Source organism: Pteropus alecto, unplaced genomic scaffold (genome assembly GCF_000325575.1).
Source record: "Pteropus alecto unplaced genomic scaffold, ASM32557v1 scaffold81, whole genome shotgun sequence".
NCBI classification, from domain to species: Eukaryota; Metazoa; Chordata; class Mammalia; order Chiroptera; family Pteropodidae; genus Pteropus; species Pteropus alecto.
Genome location: NW_006433378.1, coordinates 20,522,286 through 20,541,753, shown reverse-complemented (window position 1 = coordinate 20,541,753; position 19,468 = coordinate 20,522,286). Strand labels below are relative to the sequence as shown.

Here is a 19,468-nt window from a genome sequence, read left to right as displayed (position 1 = left end):
ATCTTCTGGCGCAGAGAGAGACCCATGATGTTCCCACCCCTCCCGAGGCTGTCAGGGGCTGAGGGTTGGGCTTTGGATGGGCTTGGAAGTGGGCCAAAGACTGCAGTAAGAAAGGCAGACTTGACTGTTGTGAGGCGTAAACCCTGGACGGTGGGCGGAGTCTCTGGGTCATCTGTCTGGGTGGCTCTTGTCTGTCTGAGACAGTTTAGCATTTGACCTTCAGGGGTATGGGACCAGACCTCGTGATTTCCGAGGGTCCCAGAGCTCACGCTGCACATTCTTAAAGAGCAGCCTTCAAACTCCTCAGCGGGCTTTTCTCTTCCTCCTCTAAAGTGAAATCTTCTTTAAAATGAGTTGGAAGAAGAAGAAAATAATTGATTCAGCTGCTTCTCAGAAAGACCTTGGCTCCCAGGGGGTTTAAACTCACAGGCATCCAGTTTGCTGGGGGTGGATCTTTGTCACTGTCTCTGATGGCCATTCCTCTCTCCTTGGGGAACTCTCTGTGAACACAAAATGTCTCCAACTTCATAGATCAGTTCTGACAGATTTACTGTATGTGTATTTCAGAACTCTGATTTGTACCTTTTTTTCCACTTTATTACTGAAATTCTAGTAGGCAAATATGGGGTAGAGGAAACAAAAACAGATGACCAAGTGTTTTTAAAGAAAATATTTTCATGAAGTAGAATTGACATCAGCCTGCTGAATTTTAAAATGTCATACAAATCTGAGTGTTTCCACACCGCCCAGTAAGTTTTGCTTTGTGCCCGGTTTTCAGGTTGCCGATCTGAGCATGGGTTACTGAAATTCTAGTAGGCAAATATGGGGTAGAGGAAACAAAAACAGATGACCAAGTGTTTTTAAAGAAAATATTTTCATGAAGTAGAATTGACATCAGCCTGCTGAATTTTAAAATGTCATACAAATCTGAGTGTTTCCACACCGCCCAGTAAGTTTTGCTTTGTGCCCGGTTTTCAGGTTGCCGATCTGAGCATGGGAGACCTGCTTTTGCACACCACCGTGTTATGGCCAACCCCGCCAGCCTCTCTGGGGAAGTGGAAAAAGGAGCCAGAATTGGCAGCCTTTGGTATGTATCCGAAGGGGATTTGGAGGTGGGGGTGGGGGTGGGGAGGGGGTAGGAGGCTGCCTTATTTTTTCAAAATAACATTTCTTTTCCAAGGCACGTTTATTAAAACAAAGTTAATTACGGTTATCTGAATCGCTCTTTCCTTTATGGCCACCAACATGCCACAAATACCAAATGCAACCTTCCGGCTACACTTGGCCACCCAACAACATGGGAGAGAGCGAATGTCTGTGCCTGAGTTCACCCCAGGCCTAAACACAGAGGCAGGAGAGGTGTTTTATTTTGTTTTGTTTTGTTTTCAACTGCTCTAAATATCTTTCTAAAATGGATTAATAATAATGGATTAATAATAAACGAAGGAAAAGTAAAGTGAAAAGTCAAGACAGAACTTTCTGTTTGAGACCCTAGATCTGAGAACTCTTACTTTCCTTCTGACTCTGCTCTGTGTGAAGCTGGGGTTGGGGACATCGGTTCCCAGCTGACCTGTTACGGCAGCACCAGGAGCTCTCATCTGTTGTGAGGCGCGTCTCAGTCACATCGTGACTAATACTGAGGGAAAGAAGAGCTGTTTGTGAATGATTGATTTTTTTTAATAAACCGGTTCCGATGGATACAGTTGCTGGAACTGGAAAGCTCATATGTTCGTACTATAATATGCTTTTTGAGAGACAAAAGCTATGGGTTAGCACTCTGGGCATTGTGCGTAATTCAGGAGATATGGCTTGTTGCAACGTGGATGATCCTGTAGCCTGCAGTGTTTGTTGTTCCTGAGTATAAAACGATCAACGGCTCATGTTTTCATTTTATGTTGTGTTTTTTCCTAGCCTTTCCTCGGAAGGTTCATTGGTAGAAACGTATAAAGGAACATAATATAAAGGAAGTCTAATCTTTGCATTCTCTTACCTTACCTTATTTGTCGGGGGCAAGAAAGGGAGAGAGAGTGTTGATTACTGCTTCTTTACTTGAACACAGTTTTTTCCTCCATGATATGAACAGAGTATTCCCAAATGGAACATCTTAGTGATATTAAATCAGAATACAATGATTTATTGGGCTTTCTACTTAGATGGCTCTGCCTCTGTAGATAAATGTAGTGAGATTCCCTACATTGTCAAAGAGCCGCTGCAGCTGGTGATGGCATTTCATTAAAAATAACAAAGGAACGTAGCCGAGTACAGGAAAAACATGTGACTAAATATCCTATACCAAGGAGCACTGGGATGTTTTAACGTGGTGGTAGTTTTTAATAGGGGTGGGTGTTTGTGGTGATGAGGAATATTATTTGTTTTCTTTTCCTCGTTACCAGTTGTGTTTTTTATATTGCATTTTCTTCTCGGAGAAGTCCGGGAGCTCTCTGACGCTTCCTGGTAGGTCCTTTATGGGATATGGGATTCTGAAGTAAGTGACCCAAACCATCGACCTCTAATCTCAGGAAATAGTGCAACTTTCTTCTGAGACCGAAGTTGACGCGCTGCCAACGCAGCACCTTGATGTCTTAGTCACAGGATGGCTCGTGTGTACAGAATGTTGATGATCATCACCTTTAAAAGAAAAAAAGAAATAACTTATCTGGGCTTCCGCCTTGAAGGGTGTTAGATGTTCACCTTTCGGGGTGTAGAGAGTGTGCTTCAGGCTGGCGAAGGTAGTCAGGAGTTCTGGAGATCAAGGCCATGTCTAAAGGGATGAGGCAACCCCGAAGTCAATTGAGTGAAGAATAGCCCTCGAAGATCAAGGTGGGATTACGGGGGTGGCAGAGGTGTGCATAGTCCAGGTGGAGATTCACTCTGGCCCCACCACTGTGACCCAGCGTGGCTGAAGTTGGGGTGACCTGAGGCAGACTAGTAGCCTTCTTAGAGCCACAGCCACCGTGCCATTGAGTTGTGGTTGTGAGGTGTGACGGGCTAGGGGCAGTCCAGACACAGTGCCTGGAGCCAGCTCCTTTGTATCGTCAAGCTTATTTTCCTGCAGTGGAGATTTAGGGCGACGGTGCATGGAGGGGAGACTGCGCCATCCTAAGTAGGATAGAAAATGACCCAAGTACTTTGGTTTTGTCTCCAGAGGGCCTGGGGGCCCATCTCTGAGAATTCTCTGGACCTTTATTCCCTTGTAATTCTGTGTCTGGCACACCAGGCATGTCCCCTATGAGTCCTAGCTGTGCCTTAGGGTCAGAGTGTGAAGAGAAACAGAGACCTTCTCACGGACAACCAAGGATGGGCTGGAGTCACCCTCACATCCCTGTGGGCACCAGGTCCTTCTTCCCCAGGAGGAGTCAGAATCACTCGGTGTCGAGCATTTGTGGTATTATTTAAAGATTTGTATGGAAGATTATGCTTAACTCCATCGTATCTCCCCACTCCACCAAGAATATAAGAATAACGCTCCGCACTTCCTGCTTCTATAGAGTTTTCTGTGATTCAGCCTGTTTGGAAGAAGCAGAATTACATTCTACTTCATAAACCAATTATGAAGAACAATAAACTATAAATTTCCTGAATTATGAGCACCGTGTGTGTAATATTAGCTTAATGGACATAGCTATACATCACCTTAAACAATTGTATTATTATCGTTAAAGGTGTTTGTATATTATTTCTCCAGCTGCCGAACTAGTACGTTTTTGTTAAATGTTATCAGCTGAAATTTTAAACTAGGTTATCGTTTTATTTTCAAAATTTATTTTTAAAATGACACCCTAGTCAAAGTCTCATATGTGACCCAGAAGTTTCCGTGGGAGAGGGGGCGTTTATTTCCATCTATTTAGGTGGCTGTGTTTATTCTGAATCTGGGAAATTTGTCTCAGGCTTTTGAGTTTCGCAGACGTGACGAGTGAGTGGAAGGTGGAGTGGGAGTTGGTAGCTGGGTTGCTGCTGTCTCTTCATAACTAGTGTTTATTACCACAGGGTATTGAAGTTTAGGGGGAAACCCCGGTCTTTATTTGCCATAACCGCTTTTATTTTACTTTTTTCCAGTCTTCAAAACTGCTGTGGTCCTTGTGTATAAAGATGGCTCCAAACAGAAGAAGAAACTTGTAAGACTTCGCATTTCACCCCACAGTTTGAAAGAATCTCCCTTTCTATCTGCTTCTCTGTTTTAGCGGCATAATCATAAGTCTGCCCCTTCGTCAGTCATTAGCCTTTTATGATTTTTTTCTTTTTCTGTTTCTTTCTTTTTTTTTTTTTTTTCAAGTGTTGCTAAGAACTCGAGGAAATGGCCTGACCTGCCTTCTTTCAGGCAGGCTCACGTTTAGAGCATGGAAGTGAATACTGTTGGGTCTGCCATGGCTAGAACCTTCTTAACACTATTTTTTTTCTCTTCCCGTTCTTCCTGCCCCTCTTCTTGTTTTGAGATCCCTCTTCTCTTTACTGTGTCTCTCCTTTACCTGGATTTGGTTAGCAAACATGTTTGCACCCCTCAGCATACTTATCACATGGCCTCTTGCTTTCTACTGGATGAGTAAAAGTACACACACGGTCCAGGTCCTCCGCACAAGAACTGGGTCCCAGTGTCACTGGTTTAGAGAAGGGTGGGGCGTCTGACTAGCACCGGCTAGAGCAGACCGTTCTCATGCACCTGGTTCCTTCTCTTCCTACAGGTAGGATCTCACAGGCTTTCAATTTATGAGGAGTGGGACCCTTTCCGATTTCGGCATATGATCCCTACCGAAGCTCTGCAGGTTCGAGCTTTAGCAAGTGCAGGTAAACTCTGAACGGCTGGGTACGTGCGTCTCCTGTGTGTGTGAATTGTTTTTCTGAATCCACGCTCTTGGTCTAACCACCATACCATCTTTTTTCTCCGCTCCTTACCTCTCTTTTCCCTCCATCTGTCCATTGCCTCTTATTTGCCCCACCATTTATTAAATATTTGTATGAGAGGAAGTGAGTGAATGAATGAACGGAGTGAATGGATGTAATGCCTTCCGTATTGTTCCAAGGAATTCCAGTCACTCTGTTATTTATATTAATTAATAGTATTAGGGACTAATACCTGAGTAGTGATGAGTCTCCTGGAAAGAATCCTTGAAGCCCACAAGCAGACAGAAGCCCACTGACTTGCCTTTTAACTGAAAGACCTGAAAAGACCAAAGCACAAAAAAGCCACTGAATACATTTTTCTTTCTGATAGATTATAAATCTTTGTATCGGTGTGAAGACTGTGAAATGTCAGTTCTTTTCCTGTGGTCCAAATAGCAGTGAAGTGAGTTCTTGGATAGCAACGAACATACTCAAAACTAGATGATGCTTTAAGCATATGAGAAGTGAACATCAACAGGGTATTGACTGACTCAGAGGCCCCACCCAGGGCTTAATTTGAGGCTGATCTAGGGAGGAACTACCAGGAGTGGCTCTCCTGGACCTATCCTGGAAGGGGCACGTTTGGGGGCCAAGTAGAAACTTTCAGGCCACACCTACTTCCTGTCCCACTTGGACAGCAGCTGCAGGTGTCTGGGAGTAGAGAGACGCCATGGAAGTGTCAGGTGCACGGAGGATCTGCACTCCTACTTCATGCTCCTGATGGGAGCGTTAAGTTCTCAGTGTCCTGTTGATGTGGCTCATCGTTTTCCTGTTTCCACTTGTTTCTACATCTACGATCCTCATAAAACCCACTTCCCCTATGTGATGGGGAAAAACCTCCTGTAATATTTTATGAACCTTCGATGACTCACCCAAATTAAATTAAGTGCATCTTCCTTCACAGTTGTTACACCTTGTGCAGTAGAAAACCTCAAATGCAAATACCACGTTGGATAAACGTATTTAGGATGATCATTTGACTTAAGAAGGTTTCTATCTCACCTTCCAGGGCAGAAATTTACCCTGGTGCCTTTTTACCAGTGATTTGATTTATAAAATTGATGTACGTGTGAATTTGCGGGGATCCATAGATTGGAGGTCTGCAAAGAGCTGTGATAAAACTTTGAGGCTTTGGCACTTAAATATCAGTGTTGTCTAACTTTGCAGTCTTAGGCTGTAAATTATCTAGTTCATATATTTATAAATGAGGAAAGCGTATGTTTATAGCAAATTGCTGCAGGTTCTCAGCCAGGAATTTTGCCTTCATTGGAGCCTAAATAAATACCTCAAGACATTACATTTTTAAAACAAAGCCATAGTTGTGGCGTGACATTCCATTCTCACCGTTTATTTTTCAATTAAATTTGAAACCATCAAGATAAAACCCTATTTTAATGGAGTTGTAAACACTAGCCAGCATGTCCCTCACTGTGAAATACATTTCAGTGGATTGTATTGAGAATCAGAACATGGAATGTCTAGATTTTTATCTTAGTTTGGAAGAGCTCATGACACTTTTGGGTCCTGGTTGGGGTTGAATAATGCGGCACAATGAGGGTTTGTGACGGATTCTGAACACACTGGACAAGGATGAGACTTCACAAGGTGCAGTCATGGTATTTGTCATAAATGATCTCCCACAAACACTTTATTCATAACTTCAAATGATACACGTTGCAAGGCTTATAAAATAATAATATGGGGTTGCAAGCCAGCTATTACAAGACTTAGAAATTACCTTAAAATGTAAATCTTTCTTACCTTCTCATCATACCATTTTTGGTTCACACAGAGTGGGCACCGAGGCAGGGCTGAGAAAGAGAAGCCCCATTTGGACCTGGTACAGTCCAAAGCACTGGACCCGGTCATTCCCGGGAAGGGGTCCCCCCACAGAAGATGAGGGTCTGCCTCTTTTTATCACCAGCCTGGTGACATCTGCACTGGAATCCTGGGTTCTGTCTAGTCCCACAGGTGCCAAAACAGCTAATCGCTTCATTGAAATAATTCAGCTAAATAGGCCGTGCACCTGGAAGGGTCAGTTCTGCGATCAATGATTATCCTTGTAGACCATCTAGAAGGAGATGGTTGCAACTGGAAATTTTCCGAGCATTCTTTTCCTTAGCACTCGTTAAGCTTTCGAATACTTGGTCTTCTTCGGATCACGGGGTCGTGGCCAACTTCCTTTGGTCCTATGCTGCTCTGCACAATGTGATCTTATACCGAAGCATGGAAGATGCTTTTGTAAAAATGTGAATCGATCTCTTGGAAACATACCCTAATTTATGCTTGGTTTACTTTGCCTAGATGCAGAAGCAAATACCGTGTGTGAAATTGTCCATGTAAAATCAGAGTCGGAAGGGAGGCCGGAGAGAGTCTTCCACCTGTGCTGCAGGTGAGCCTGGGGCCGTGATGTGAAGACCGAGCCACTCAGGGGGAAGAATGTGACTGCGCTTGGTGTCTCCCAACCCGCTCTGGGTTCTGCAGACCAGCCTGGGCATCTCTAGACTCCATGCTTTTGCTTATACATTTGAGAAATTATTGAACACATTAAATGACATTAATTGGATACCTTAAACTAATTTTACTAGAATATAGACAGTAATCTGGTTAATTCAATATCTTTCTAAAAGGAAATAGGAATTTTCAAATATATTCAATGATCAAATGTGGGCTTTCTTCCCATGTTTACATTCGGTAGATTAGAAGGAAGTTGTCGTCTTATAATATTTTGTTTCGGTGTTTGGATATGTTGTTTGTTTAAACTGTAGCATCTCTGAGATGCAGCTGATGGAGAGTCAACGGGGAGGAGGTGAGAGTGTGTGCAGGTGTCACCAGGATTACTCATCACGTACAGAAACATCAATGTAGGGAGGTTGGTGCAGGTTGCTCGGTTTCATCTGCGGATCTTGAGTGGAAGCTAAACTTACAGTGTGGGCTTCTACTTATTTCTTCTTGTTCTTTCCCTCTCTCTTTCTCTCTCTTTTGTTTCTGCCTAAAAATGTCAAGAGAGATGATCCCAATGGGCGGCATTCTGATATGATCTACACTCATTTATACTTTAATTGAATCTTAGGTATTCAGTAATTTCCTTGGTACTTACCCAATACCCTACACTGTGGGAGTAGTATGCTGTGGGTTGCCCACAAAACAGAATTAATATGATGATGATTACAGTATTTGATAATGATATTGCTATTGTAATAAGAAGGCATATTTACCAACTGTGAGCTACGCTAAGCACCTTAATGCATTATTTCATTTAGTCAGACTGTGGTACTGCTGTGATCCCATTTTACCAATGGGGAACCAAGGCTCATAGAGGCTACTTTGCCTAAGACCTTATATTATGGCAAATGAACACTGAGTTCAAACTCACGTGGGTTTGGCTTCAAATCCCATGTTTTATGTTTCTATATCACCGATCTTATTGGGTGACAGAGATCAACAACGGGCAGATCCCAGGGAGCGTTTGGGACTAGAATTGAAAGTTTTTTTTTTTTCAAATAATCTACATCTCGTTCGAGCAGCATCTTTACCATCTATAGGTGAATCTACTTGTGATTTTGTTGGTAAAATCCACGGAGTCCAGTGAGCGGACGCCTAGAGATGCCGTATTCTTTGTTAATAAGAAATACCAGGTGAAACTTAACCTGGGAAGAAATACTGAGAATGTTACTAAGAAAAACAATTCTTAACCTACAAAGTATTTTTTACTTCGAGAATTAGGGTTCGAGAAGATTTCTGTTTTCTTAAAAATGTAGCATTAATATTTACATGTTGAAATGTCTTGTAAGAGGAGTTGATCTTTAACAGAAGGCCAACTCTAGAGGAAACTAAAGATGTTGGGACATTGGTCTTTGGGTGCTCTATAGAGCTGTAAGGATCTATGGTTCATTTGTCTGTAAAAACATTTTAGAATGAAAAGCTCTGCCTTACGTACCAAGAGCAGAATTTGGCAACTTCTTGGTGCAAAATTCATCTATTGGTCCACCTGTTTATTAGTGGACCACTTTGTCGTCCCAAGTTGGCTGCAGGAGAGAATTCTGAAGCATAAAGGGACAGGCATACCTGTGTTCTGTCCCCAGCGATGAAGACACAGCTCAGCCCAGAACTGGGAATCTGGCTTCTGTCTTTAATGTTTGGTCCTCGGGGATATTTGCTTAGGTGCACCTGATAACATCAGAAGTTCCCCGTATGCTAAGCACTGTTTCCTTAACGTGTATAAATCTTCTTTTCATAGCTCCCCAGAGAACCGAAAGGATTTCCTGAAGGCTGTGCATTCGATCCTCCGTGATAAGCACAGAAGACAGCTCCTGAAAACCGAAAGCCTTCCCTCGTCCCAGCAATATGTCCCTTTTGGAGGAAAAAGATTATGTGCGCTCAAAGGGGCCAGGCCAGCCATGAGCAGGGCAGGTACTGTGGGGATTCAGACATTCAAGATCCCCGTCACCCCCAGTCCGCTGTAGGGCTTGAGTGAGCTCAAAATCCTTGTTGAGCAGGGTTTAGATGTGGCCTTTGGAGCTAACAGTGGGGTACGGGTCTTCCCTGGTATGAGGTTCCTTGACCCTGGCCTCTTTCCCGGTGGCTCCCTGGGGACCCACGCTTGGTTTACCCGTCTTGTCCTCCCTCCAGCTTTCCCTTCGCTGCCCTCCTCCTCCTGGCTGGTGAGCTCCTCTCTCGTTCGCCAAGCCGGGAGCCGAGTACCTTCTCCTTCTGGAGGGGCTGTCTCAGCCGGCTTGAGGAATGAGAGTCACTGCTTTGCATGACAGCCAGCTTTGTCGAGCAAAAAGCAGTATGTCATGTCTCAGCAAGGTCGCGGCCCATCCTTCTGAGAACACGGTGGCTTTATAGTTCGGAAACTCAGCGATGCTTGTTCTCAGTAAAGATTCCATGTTTGGTAGACCAGATGGCATATCAGATTTCTACCCTTGCCTTGTGCCTGCAACTTTATTTTCAGCTTCAGTGTTAATTTGGGCAAGCCTTCAGCTGCTCTCGGAAAAAAACAATCTAGAGCTTAAATGACCCCAGAGTAAATATTCTTTTAGGGCTAGAATCATCACCTTGGAGCAGTGAGGAAGGAAGATTAATACTACTACCTATAATGACAGTAACACATATCCAGGAAGAAAGATATTTCTATAACACGTAGGTATTAATGACATCGAGATACTCATTCCTTTCTTAAGAGCCAGCCTAGAATTTTGCAGGGGAGAGTCCAGTGAAATAAGCTTCCTTCGCGTTTGCCAAAAAGGTTATGAACTTTGTCCCAGTTGCCTTTCCACCGGTGGACGAGGCTCAGGTAGCCGTGCGAATGGTTGAAGGTTTCCACAGACGCAACCTACATAGCTTGACATGGGATATTACAGTCTGTAAGCACCTTAAGTTTAACTGATGTTAGAGGGTTAGTTATCCTGAATCTATTCTTCCTCCGATCAATTGATAAGTGTTTTATTGAAAACCTAGGGTGGTGAACACCCAGCACTCTATGGGGTTCTCCAAAATATCCTAAGAGCGATGCAAACCTCTATATCCCCGATTTCTCACAGAGTCCTTGTGTAGAAAGCTTCTCTGATCCCTTTCTAGCTCACAGTAGAGAACTTCACCTTGGAATTGTCTCACCTTCTCCTTTCCTTTGCCAGAGAATGTTTAATTAGGACTGGGACCGTGTTCCAACCTCAGGAACCCCCATCTGTCCTTGGCCAACTTTCGGTTGTTAATCAATGAACCTAAATTCAGAGCTGCATTTACTTTGAAACTAAGCCCTTTGAGTCTCTGGGACACTCAAAAGTTGTCCCGTTGGGATCCCTTGTAGAAAGAAAACATGACCAGCCCACACCCTACACATCATCATGAATTCCAGTGGACAGCCTTGATGTCAGAGCCTGTGGGCTTTGGCTGATTGGAAGATTTTCTGTCTGATGGCTGATTTTTGGCTGAAGAAAGTCTCTATCTTTCTACTTTTGAAGCTCTTCGCTATCATCAGGACCTGCATGTTAGTTGATTTAAAAATGGTGTGTGAGTGGGTAAGCACAGCACTAGCCGGTCAGTCTAAACGGTGAACCCTGGAAATGCTCAAATCATAGTCTCTCTGAACTCCATAAGGCTGGCTGGGTTATTAAGTATCCTTTTAATAAAGGATAGAGACTCATGTTTCATTATGCATCATCATGGCTACGCAGGTAGTTTATTTCTCCCTCTGTTCTGTTTGAATAGCACAGTAAAGCCGGACATCCTGTCTCAATAATTATAGCTCTGAATATAGTCCAGAAGTACTGTATATCTGCCAATAACCAACTGAAAAATTTTTCATTCCCACATTTTATGAAAATTTTCAGACATGTAGAACAGCCGAGAGAATTGCACATTCATACCCACCATCAATTGTCAGTATTTTTCTATATCCTCATGATCGCATACCTATCCATCTCTCATCCATCGACTCATCTTATTTTTGACACATTTCAAAGAAGCAGACATTAGCACACTTCGCCTCTAATACTTCAGCATGCAGAGCATCGACAAATATTTCCAATGGCCCAATATTGAATTGAGGGAGTTCAAATATAGTGATGGAGACAGTCTGGCTCCATTATGAAGGCATTGAGAAAAAAAAATCACTTCTTCCCAATAGTAGTTGGTTATTCCTTTTTTCCATTCCCTGCCCCCCTGGAAATGGGTTTTATTCCCCTCCTGGAATGAATGTGATGTCCATTTGTTCCATGTTTTAAGATGGTAGAACACTTAGGAACGATGATGGAAGGGAGCACAGGGATTCGGGGGAGAGGATGGCTGGAACTGGAGCCAGGTCAGCCCATTGTCCAGCTCCTTGACCTCGTGCCTTCTGTATTTGAAGTCAAGGCTACGTTGGGCAGAATAGTCATCTTTCAGTGGCACTGAAGCAATTTTAACGGTTAGGGCTTAGGTTTTAGGGACGCAGCTCTCAGTTGGTGTTGAGGCTCTTGCCCTCCGTGGGCTGTGTTGCGTCTCACCTTGGTGTTGAGGCTCTTGCCCTCCATGAGCTGTGTTGCGTCTCACCTTCTCGTCTGTAATGCGGCAGCTACTTCACTAGCAGTGAAGCAGCTGTGTTTCCATGGCAGCTGTCTTTTGTGTATGTGTGTGTGGTGGGATTGTTTGTATGATTGATTGGGTGCCGTCTTCTGTTTATTTGTTTGTTTTTAATAAATCTGGCTTCCTAGAGGGCGGTAGGATGAAAGAATGGATTCAAAGATTTGTTTTTCTTAACCGTTTGTCACTTCATACAGCACTTTTTTGATCGGCCGCCTGGGCGTCATATATGATTTAGTTTTCATCCCACTCACGCACTGATATTTTAATTGCTTTTTAGAAGCGAAATCGGTGAGATAGAGAACAGTCTGGTAGATTAAGCCCATTTGCTTAGCCTCACGGTTCATATGGGGGTTGTCAGAACGAGGACAGGGAACTAACTGGAGACTCTGTCTCTGAGAGCCCCTCTTTTCTGCAGTCTCTTTAAGAGGGATGCTGTGCCCTTCCTCCAACTGCAGATCCTCAAGGAATGCTACCTTTATTTTCCCAGAGAGCAAGATAACTCAGACCAGGGCTTCTGCCTCCTTGAGATATTATAGTGATTTCTGCAAAGACAGCGAGACTCTAGAAGCACCCCCCACCCCTTACTAAAGTCCCATTCCAGCTCAATGACTGCCCCGGGGATCCTCGGAGCCCTGCGCCACGCACGGGGCGTCGTCAGGTTTAAGGGCACTGACTGATGCCAAGGTCAGGGGTCGACATGAGAGCAGCAGGCATCAGCATCACCTGCCTCCCAGGTGCACAGGTAGAGAAATGGATTATTTCGGAGGGAGTCGAACTCCCTTTTCCCCTGCGTCCCTCTGTCTCCCCTTGCCCTTCGGTCCAGTGCTAGGACGTCCTCTAAGTCCAGGCAGCGGTGTGAGGCAGAGACTCCGAGGCAGACTGGTGAAGTCTGGACTTTAAGCCCCGAATAATATCAAGCCGTACCGTTTAGTGTTTCTTTGCTTTGCTCTCTGGATTTTCATCTCATGTAAAGCACGTGGGGGTTTTATTTTTATATTTTTGTGTGTGTGTGCAGTGTCCGCCCCAAGCAAGTCTCTGGGGAGAAGGAGGCGGCGACTGGCCCGAAACAGGTTTACCATTGATTCTGATGCCATCTCCGCCAGCAGCCCGGAGAAAGAGTCCCAGCAGCCCCCCGGTGGCGGGGACACTGACCGATGGGTAGAGGAACAGTTCGATCTTGCTCAGTATGAGGAGCAAGACGACATCAAGGAGACAGACATCCTCAGTGACGATGATGAGTTCTGTGAGTCCGTGAAGGGCGCCGACGTGGACAGAGAGCTGCAGGAGCGGCTTCAGGCCGCCTCCATCGGTCAGCGGGAGAGAGGCCGGAAACCCCGGGACAGTCACGCGTCCCGCATGACGCAGCTCAAGAAGCAAGCTGCCCTGTCGGGCATCAGTGGCGGCCTGGAGAGCACAAGCGAGGAAGTCATTTGGGTTAGGCGTGAAGACTTTGCCTCGTCCAGGAAACTGAACACGGAGATCTGACTGACGGCGTCACTTCCCCCTAGAGCGTGTGTAGATACTTTCCCCGCCCCGCCCTCACTCTGCCCCGGTCCCGCGCCCTCGAGGAGGAGCACGTCCCGTAGGTCGCACTCTTGCACACAGTCTTGGCAGCTGACGTTGCTCTGAAGCCATCGTAGTCACCCAACTTCATCATTCTAACGACATCAGAAGGGATTGTTCAGAACCTCACATCAGCTCGAGTCCTATCTTCTGTACATGACTAAGGGCTTTTATTTATTCTCAATCAGGGCCCGAAGAATTAAAAAAAAAAAAAAAAAAGATTCTATAGCACTGGAAAGCAGGTTACCCCAGGAGTTTAAGTATGTACAACAGATGAGTTTAAGGAATAGCACAGCAAGGGACAGTAATAAAGATCGCTCTGTCTGAAATCAATCCAGAGCCATCTTTGAGTTGGGAAAACACGACTTCACACGCAAAACAAAGCAACTGTACAGCTTGCAGTGTTCTTCCTCCTTTCCTTCGTAAATGTCTGAGAATATCTGTGTATTTTAAGGATGTGTGAGTCCAGGGTGGAGATTTATGTTTCGATGAGCCCTTTTTTTTTTTTTTTCTCTTCTGTTTTGGTCTGTGGCTGGTCTCACTTGATGTCAGTGTTTGGAAGTTCTAGTTTTGCATAGAGTTATAAAGATGCCAAACTCTTTGAAAAGAGATCCAAATTTATCACTTGGAAAAAAAAAAAAAACTAAATGCTATTTTTTTGTATTTTACCTGAGATGCAGGGGCACAAACAGATGAGAATTTTACAGTGTTGATGTAATTCTGAGTCTAAAAATGAGGATTTTACCTTTTACAGAGAGAGTAAGGCATGGTGATTTTATATTTATATATGAAAGGCCTACAAGATGCCCACACTTAGGAGAAACTTTTTTTCCCAAGAAACAGATTTTTTTTTTTTAAAGGTTTGAACCTCTATTTGAGATGGGAGCTTGGTGGAATTAAACACGACACCCGAAGAGGCAGTGTGTGTGCGTTCGTGTGTGTGCGTGTGTGTGTCGCATATGGAGGGGGACGGGAGACTCCTTCTCATGGGGTTGCTATGGTGACCATTGGTTTTCTTATCAGAGTTGCATCTTCATTCATAGATTACCTACGCCTTCCCTGACAGTCCATAACCAAACCTCCTAACAAAACAACCTCTTCAAAAACATGTCTTATGTTTAGAACACGTTCTTCATGCCAATGAAACAGGGTAAACATGCTAAAAACCTAACATCTAAACAGAGTTCCAAATGGGAGAGCAAAAACAAGTTAAAGCACTTTCAATTTAATTTTTTAAAAAAAGGTTTATAGCTTTTTTTTTTTTTTTTTTTTTCTTTTCCCATTTCACAATGTCCACCTCCTAAGAAGGGTTTAAATAATATGAAAACTTTCTTTTTGGGGAAAATATCTATTTGGTGTTTGACACATCAGTAGGTACTTTAAAGACCTGAATTTTATAGTAGCTTTAGGAATTATATTTTATAAAAATCAGTTATGACTTTATATTTCCAGACAATAGAGAGTTCAGAACATCATGCTCTGTGCCCCTGCTTGCTTCACCCGCTTTCCTGCCCTCTCTTCCCGCCCCCTTTCGGGTTTCCAGGGCTTTGAGCTTGATCTTTTGAAAGTTTTATTCTATTAAATTTTTGCTATATCTTCTGATTTTCTTAAAAAGCTTTAGAATGGTTTCTATACCCTTTGTATCACTGCATTGTTCCATATCATCTCCAGTTCGATTGTGTCCGGATGGAAAGCTGAGGCTCCTCAGTGTCACATTTACTTAGTCCCAGTGCCGCGGGTCCGTCAGAAAATGCTGGAAAGTCTTGTGCTAGCAGAGGGTGCCATTGTCTCTTGTACATAAGGTCATGACGTGTCTATGTCAAAAGTTCTTATATATTTCTTTTATAAGCTGAAAGAAGGTCTATTTTTATGTTTTTAGGTCTATGAATGGAACGTTGTAAATGCCTGTCAAACAATAAAAATATTGAAAAGTGTCTGTGCCTTTTCGAATGGGAGGATGGATAGGAGCTATTAGTGGGAGATAATTCCTGGGATTGCTCCCTGTCCCCCAAATTATGATCATCAAGGGAAAAACTGACTTAGCAGAAGTCAGTTTTTTTTTTAATTTATTTTTTATTGAAGTATAATTGACATATTAGTTTCAGGTGTATGGCATAATGACTCGATACTTTATATACTGCAAAATTATCACAATAGCCCGGTTAACATCTATCACCACACATAGTTACAAAACTTTTTTCTTGTGATGAGAACATTTAAGATCCGCTCTCCTAGCAGCCACTTTCAAATATGCAAACACAGTATTAACTATAGCCGCCATGCTATACATTACATCCCCATGACTTAATTCAGTTTTTAACTGGAGATTCATACCTTTAGATCCCTTCACCCATTTTACCCATCCCCCACCCACTGCCTCAGGCAACCGCCAATCTGTTCTCTATACCCCTGAGCTCAGATGTTTTTGTTTTTAGATTCCACATATAAGTGAGATCACATGACATTTATCTTTCTATTAGAGCTTGAAGTTTCAACCACACATACACCAAAAAAGGCATTCAAGTTGCTTGGCATCTTGGTCTACTGATTTGGAAAAGAGAACATGGCACAAACTAGGGATCTGTGCCCACACCGAGCACTAGATTCCAGTTTCCTGCCCCCTCCTGGTGGGAGCAGGCTGAGGGGTGCCAGGCCGAGGTATTGGGGTGAAGTGCAGAGCGTAGACCGGCCTGGCTGGGTGAGCTCTTGAACCCAGGGTCTGCCTCCACATTTGGTTACGAGGTGTCTCACTGCCTGGGTCTCCCAGAGAATCACACGCAAAAGGTAAGTTCAGTCCCGGGTGCCTTACCCCTCCCTTCCAGTCCTGATTTTACTTTTCAGTCCCTTGCAAGCCTCATGCAGTCAGCTTATTCCACCCACACCTGCCTTCCAGGTGAACCGGCTAGAAGAATCCTCTTAGCTATTTGCTCTCAGTGTGGTTCATGGACCAACAGCATCAGCACCAGAGCTTGTTAGAAATGCGAACCCTGGGCCCTACCCAGACCTACTGAACCAGAACCTGCATTTTAACAAGATCCCCGGCTGATTTCACATGCATGTTCAAGTTTGAGAAGCATTGGTTTGGGGTCTCCAGATGGTTCAATGCTGAATTATGATTCAGAGCACATACCTGTTTATTTTAAGTATATTCAGGCTCTACTGTATCAATATACACATTTTAAAATACGAATACATTTTAGTATCCAATGTATCCCATTTGGAGTATGACCGAGTGAAGCCAACTTGCACCTGATGAAATTATTCCAACAGTTTGTGCTTGATCTAAGCGAGATGTGGGCAGCTTGGGCTGCTTTCCTTACCCATCGCTGAGTCTCTCAGTGTGGAGGAGCTGACTATGCAAAGTCGAGGATGCAGAAATAAGTCACAATCCCTTTTTTTTTTTACCCCAGTTTAATTTCTTTTTCAAATTCCCACTTCCACCAGGCTGTCTGAAAACACCGGTTCACCCGTCTGTGGTCACCCAGGTTTCGGGAGTTTGGGGGTGGGGTCCTCCCCGTGCACAGGTTACTATCGCTGTGACCGTTGTTCTTGTCCACAGGCTCTATCTCGATTGGCGGTGGACTCCCTAGTGTTTCCTTTTGCCCAGCTCAGTTTTCCCACCTGGAGCACCTCTGCACCCAGGTCCCTGGCATTCGTGTCTTGCTATAGAACAGAATCCCTTAGAAAAAAGTTTTTTTATTTTCCATGATGTTTCCTGGGCTGTTACCAGGATGGCTTGCCCACATTCTTGCCACTTCCATCTTCCAGACTTAACTCTCTTGCTTGTATCCCAGCCAGTGGATATGATAAAAAGCTTTCCATTTGTGTCGGGGCTGGGGGAAGCAGTGTAGACAAGCCCTTATTTTTTTTCTGGACTTTTTCTTGATAGCCAGCTTTTATCTGAGTGTTATGAGTAATTTCTGCTTTTCATCTCACCACAGACCTATCCTGGAAGAGGAAAAAATGAAAATACAGGGAGAATAATAAAACGAATACTCAAAATATTCATCCACTTATTTATAAAATGTGTGGGATTAGAATTGCAGCACCACTTTCCCCATAGGCTTCTCTAAAAGATGTCGATGTTCAAATACAGAGTATAAGTGTTGTTAAGTTACTGTCTGGTTGACTGAAGCAGTGGTAGAAACCGTCTCAAAACATGTCCCTGTGATCACTTTATTTCCATTGTCCTCCCTGTCGTTCATTACTCTCCCCGCAATGACAATAGAATGTGTCATATATTAAATATCATTTATCTAGAATAGTTCATTCTGGTCTATTCCAAACTTTCTACAGTATGAACTAACTTTTAGACTATAAATTACCCTGATTCAGCAGAGCGGTGTCCATCCCCCAGTCCACCTCCACCACGTGCTCGGTTTAAAGTGATGAATTGGCAAGTCTTCATGTCACTGCTTTTAACATCAGACTCTTACTACTGGCGGTTTCTTACTTGAGGACAATAGGTCTTGTGCTGTTTAGTGACTTGGGGTTATTACCCACATGTACACCTAGCTTTCCGCAGTCAACCTATCTCAGGTCGGAGAGCCCTGATAACTTTTTTCAAAACCTCAATTCGGGATCTTTAAATTTTTTAAAAATCGGAAGCCACTATAGAACAGAATCCCTTAGAAAAGTTTTTTATTTTCCATGATGTTTCAACGTGTTCCACACCCAGATCAAACCAAAGCTGGGTTTCTTAGCCAGTGAGACCCTCACAGAGTTGCTGTCGCCTTTCTGAGCCCCAGCTCCATCCTCTTTGGCTTCGAGACTTGACTTCTTTTCCTGAAACCTACTTGGGGCTTCCTGGGCCATTCCCAAGAACGACTTGGTTTCTGAGTTGCTGTCTTCATTTTAAACAGATCGTCCTATATTCCATCCTATATTCTGCCTGGTGTTATTGCCTGGCGTTTTAAACAGTTATGGTCGGTTGACTTTAACATGTTTGCTTTCAATCAAAGATGTTAACATTTTGGCTTTCAGTCCTTCCTGACTGGTTTCTTAATGCATGTGTGTGCATGTGTGTGCAAACACACTTACAAAATGGGTTCGTACTATTTTATTAACATGCTATTTTATTAACCTGATTTCTACTCTTAAACATACTAATTGTGGACATTTTCCTATGACATTATAAATAGGTCTATATCACTTTGAGTAAGAGGTCCTCAAACCCTGGGCTGTGGACCAGTATTGGCCCTTGGCCTGTTAGGAACCAGTCGACACAGCAGGAGGTGAGTGGCGGGCAAGTGAGCGAAGCTTCATTTGTATTTGCAACTGCTCCCCAGCGCCAGCATCACCGCCTCAGCTCCACCTCAGATCATCAGGCATTAGATTCTCACGGGAGCACCAGTCCTTGGTGCCAAAAACGTTGGGGACTCTGCTATGGCTACATAGGAATCCATCTTAGTGGACTGTAATTTACTATAATTTATATATCCAATGCTCTGCTGATGGACAGTAAAGATTTTAGTTTTTACTATTATAAAAAAATACTGTGAATATCTATGTCGTGTATTCTTTGTGCATGGGTCCAATGGTTCCTTAGAGTATAGTCATAGAAGTAGCTTTGAGTGCTTTGCTATGCATTTTAAACATTTTGATGCACATTTCTAAATTGTAGGATGCCATAACTCCTATTTGGCTTTTGGTGAGGTCAATGTTCTACTTCCTGTCTAGTGTCTTCACTTTGTCATAGAAATGCCTATGGCTCTGCCATGGGAAACAGGCTTTTTGCATCTGAGCTTGTATTTTGAGTTTTGAGCCAAATATTCTTATGAACTGTGCCTGCTCCTGGTTCTTCCCCCTTTCCTCCAATCCATACCCAGTTTTACTGGAATGCTTGGCCATTTGTCTCTAGGATTTGGAGTACTTACAGCGACATGAATTGAACACCAGTGCATTTGCTCTTTCAAAACTTCAGGGATTTTCAATATCTCTCCCCCCACACAGGCTGCTT

General features: G+C 43.6%; 1 protein-coding gene across 1 annotated transcript in view; it reads left to right on the top strand.

Annotated features, from left to right (window-relative positions):
- TIAM1 (T cell lymphoma invasion and metastasis 1) overlaps positions 1–15,443 on the top strand; it is a 327,269-nt gene extending 311,826 nt beyond the window's left edge. The window contains 6 exon segments of the mRNA XM_015586534.2: positions 979–1,087; positions 4,057–4,115; positions 4,680–4,782; positions 7,183–7,270; positions 9,119–9,291; positions 12,962–15,443. Coding sequence (XP_015442020.1) covers positions 979–1,087; positions 4,057–4,115; positions 4,680–4,782; positions 7,183–7,270; positions 9,119–9,291; positions 12,962–13,431 — 1,002 coding nt within the window. The 3' untranslated portion in view covers positions 13,432–15,443.
- The last annotated feature ends 4,025 nt before the right edge of the window (positions 15,444–19,468 follow it).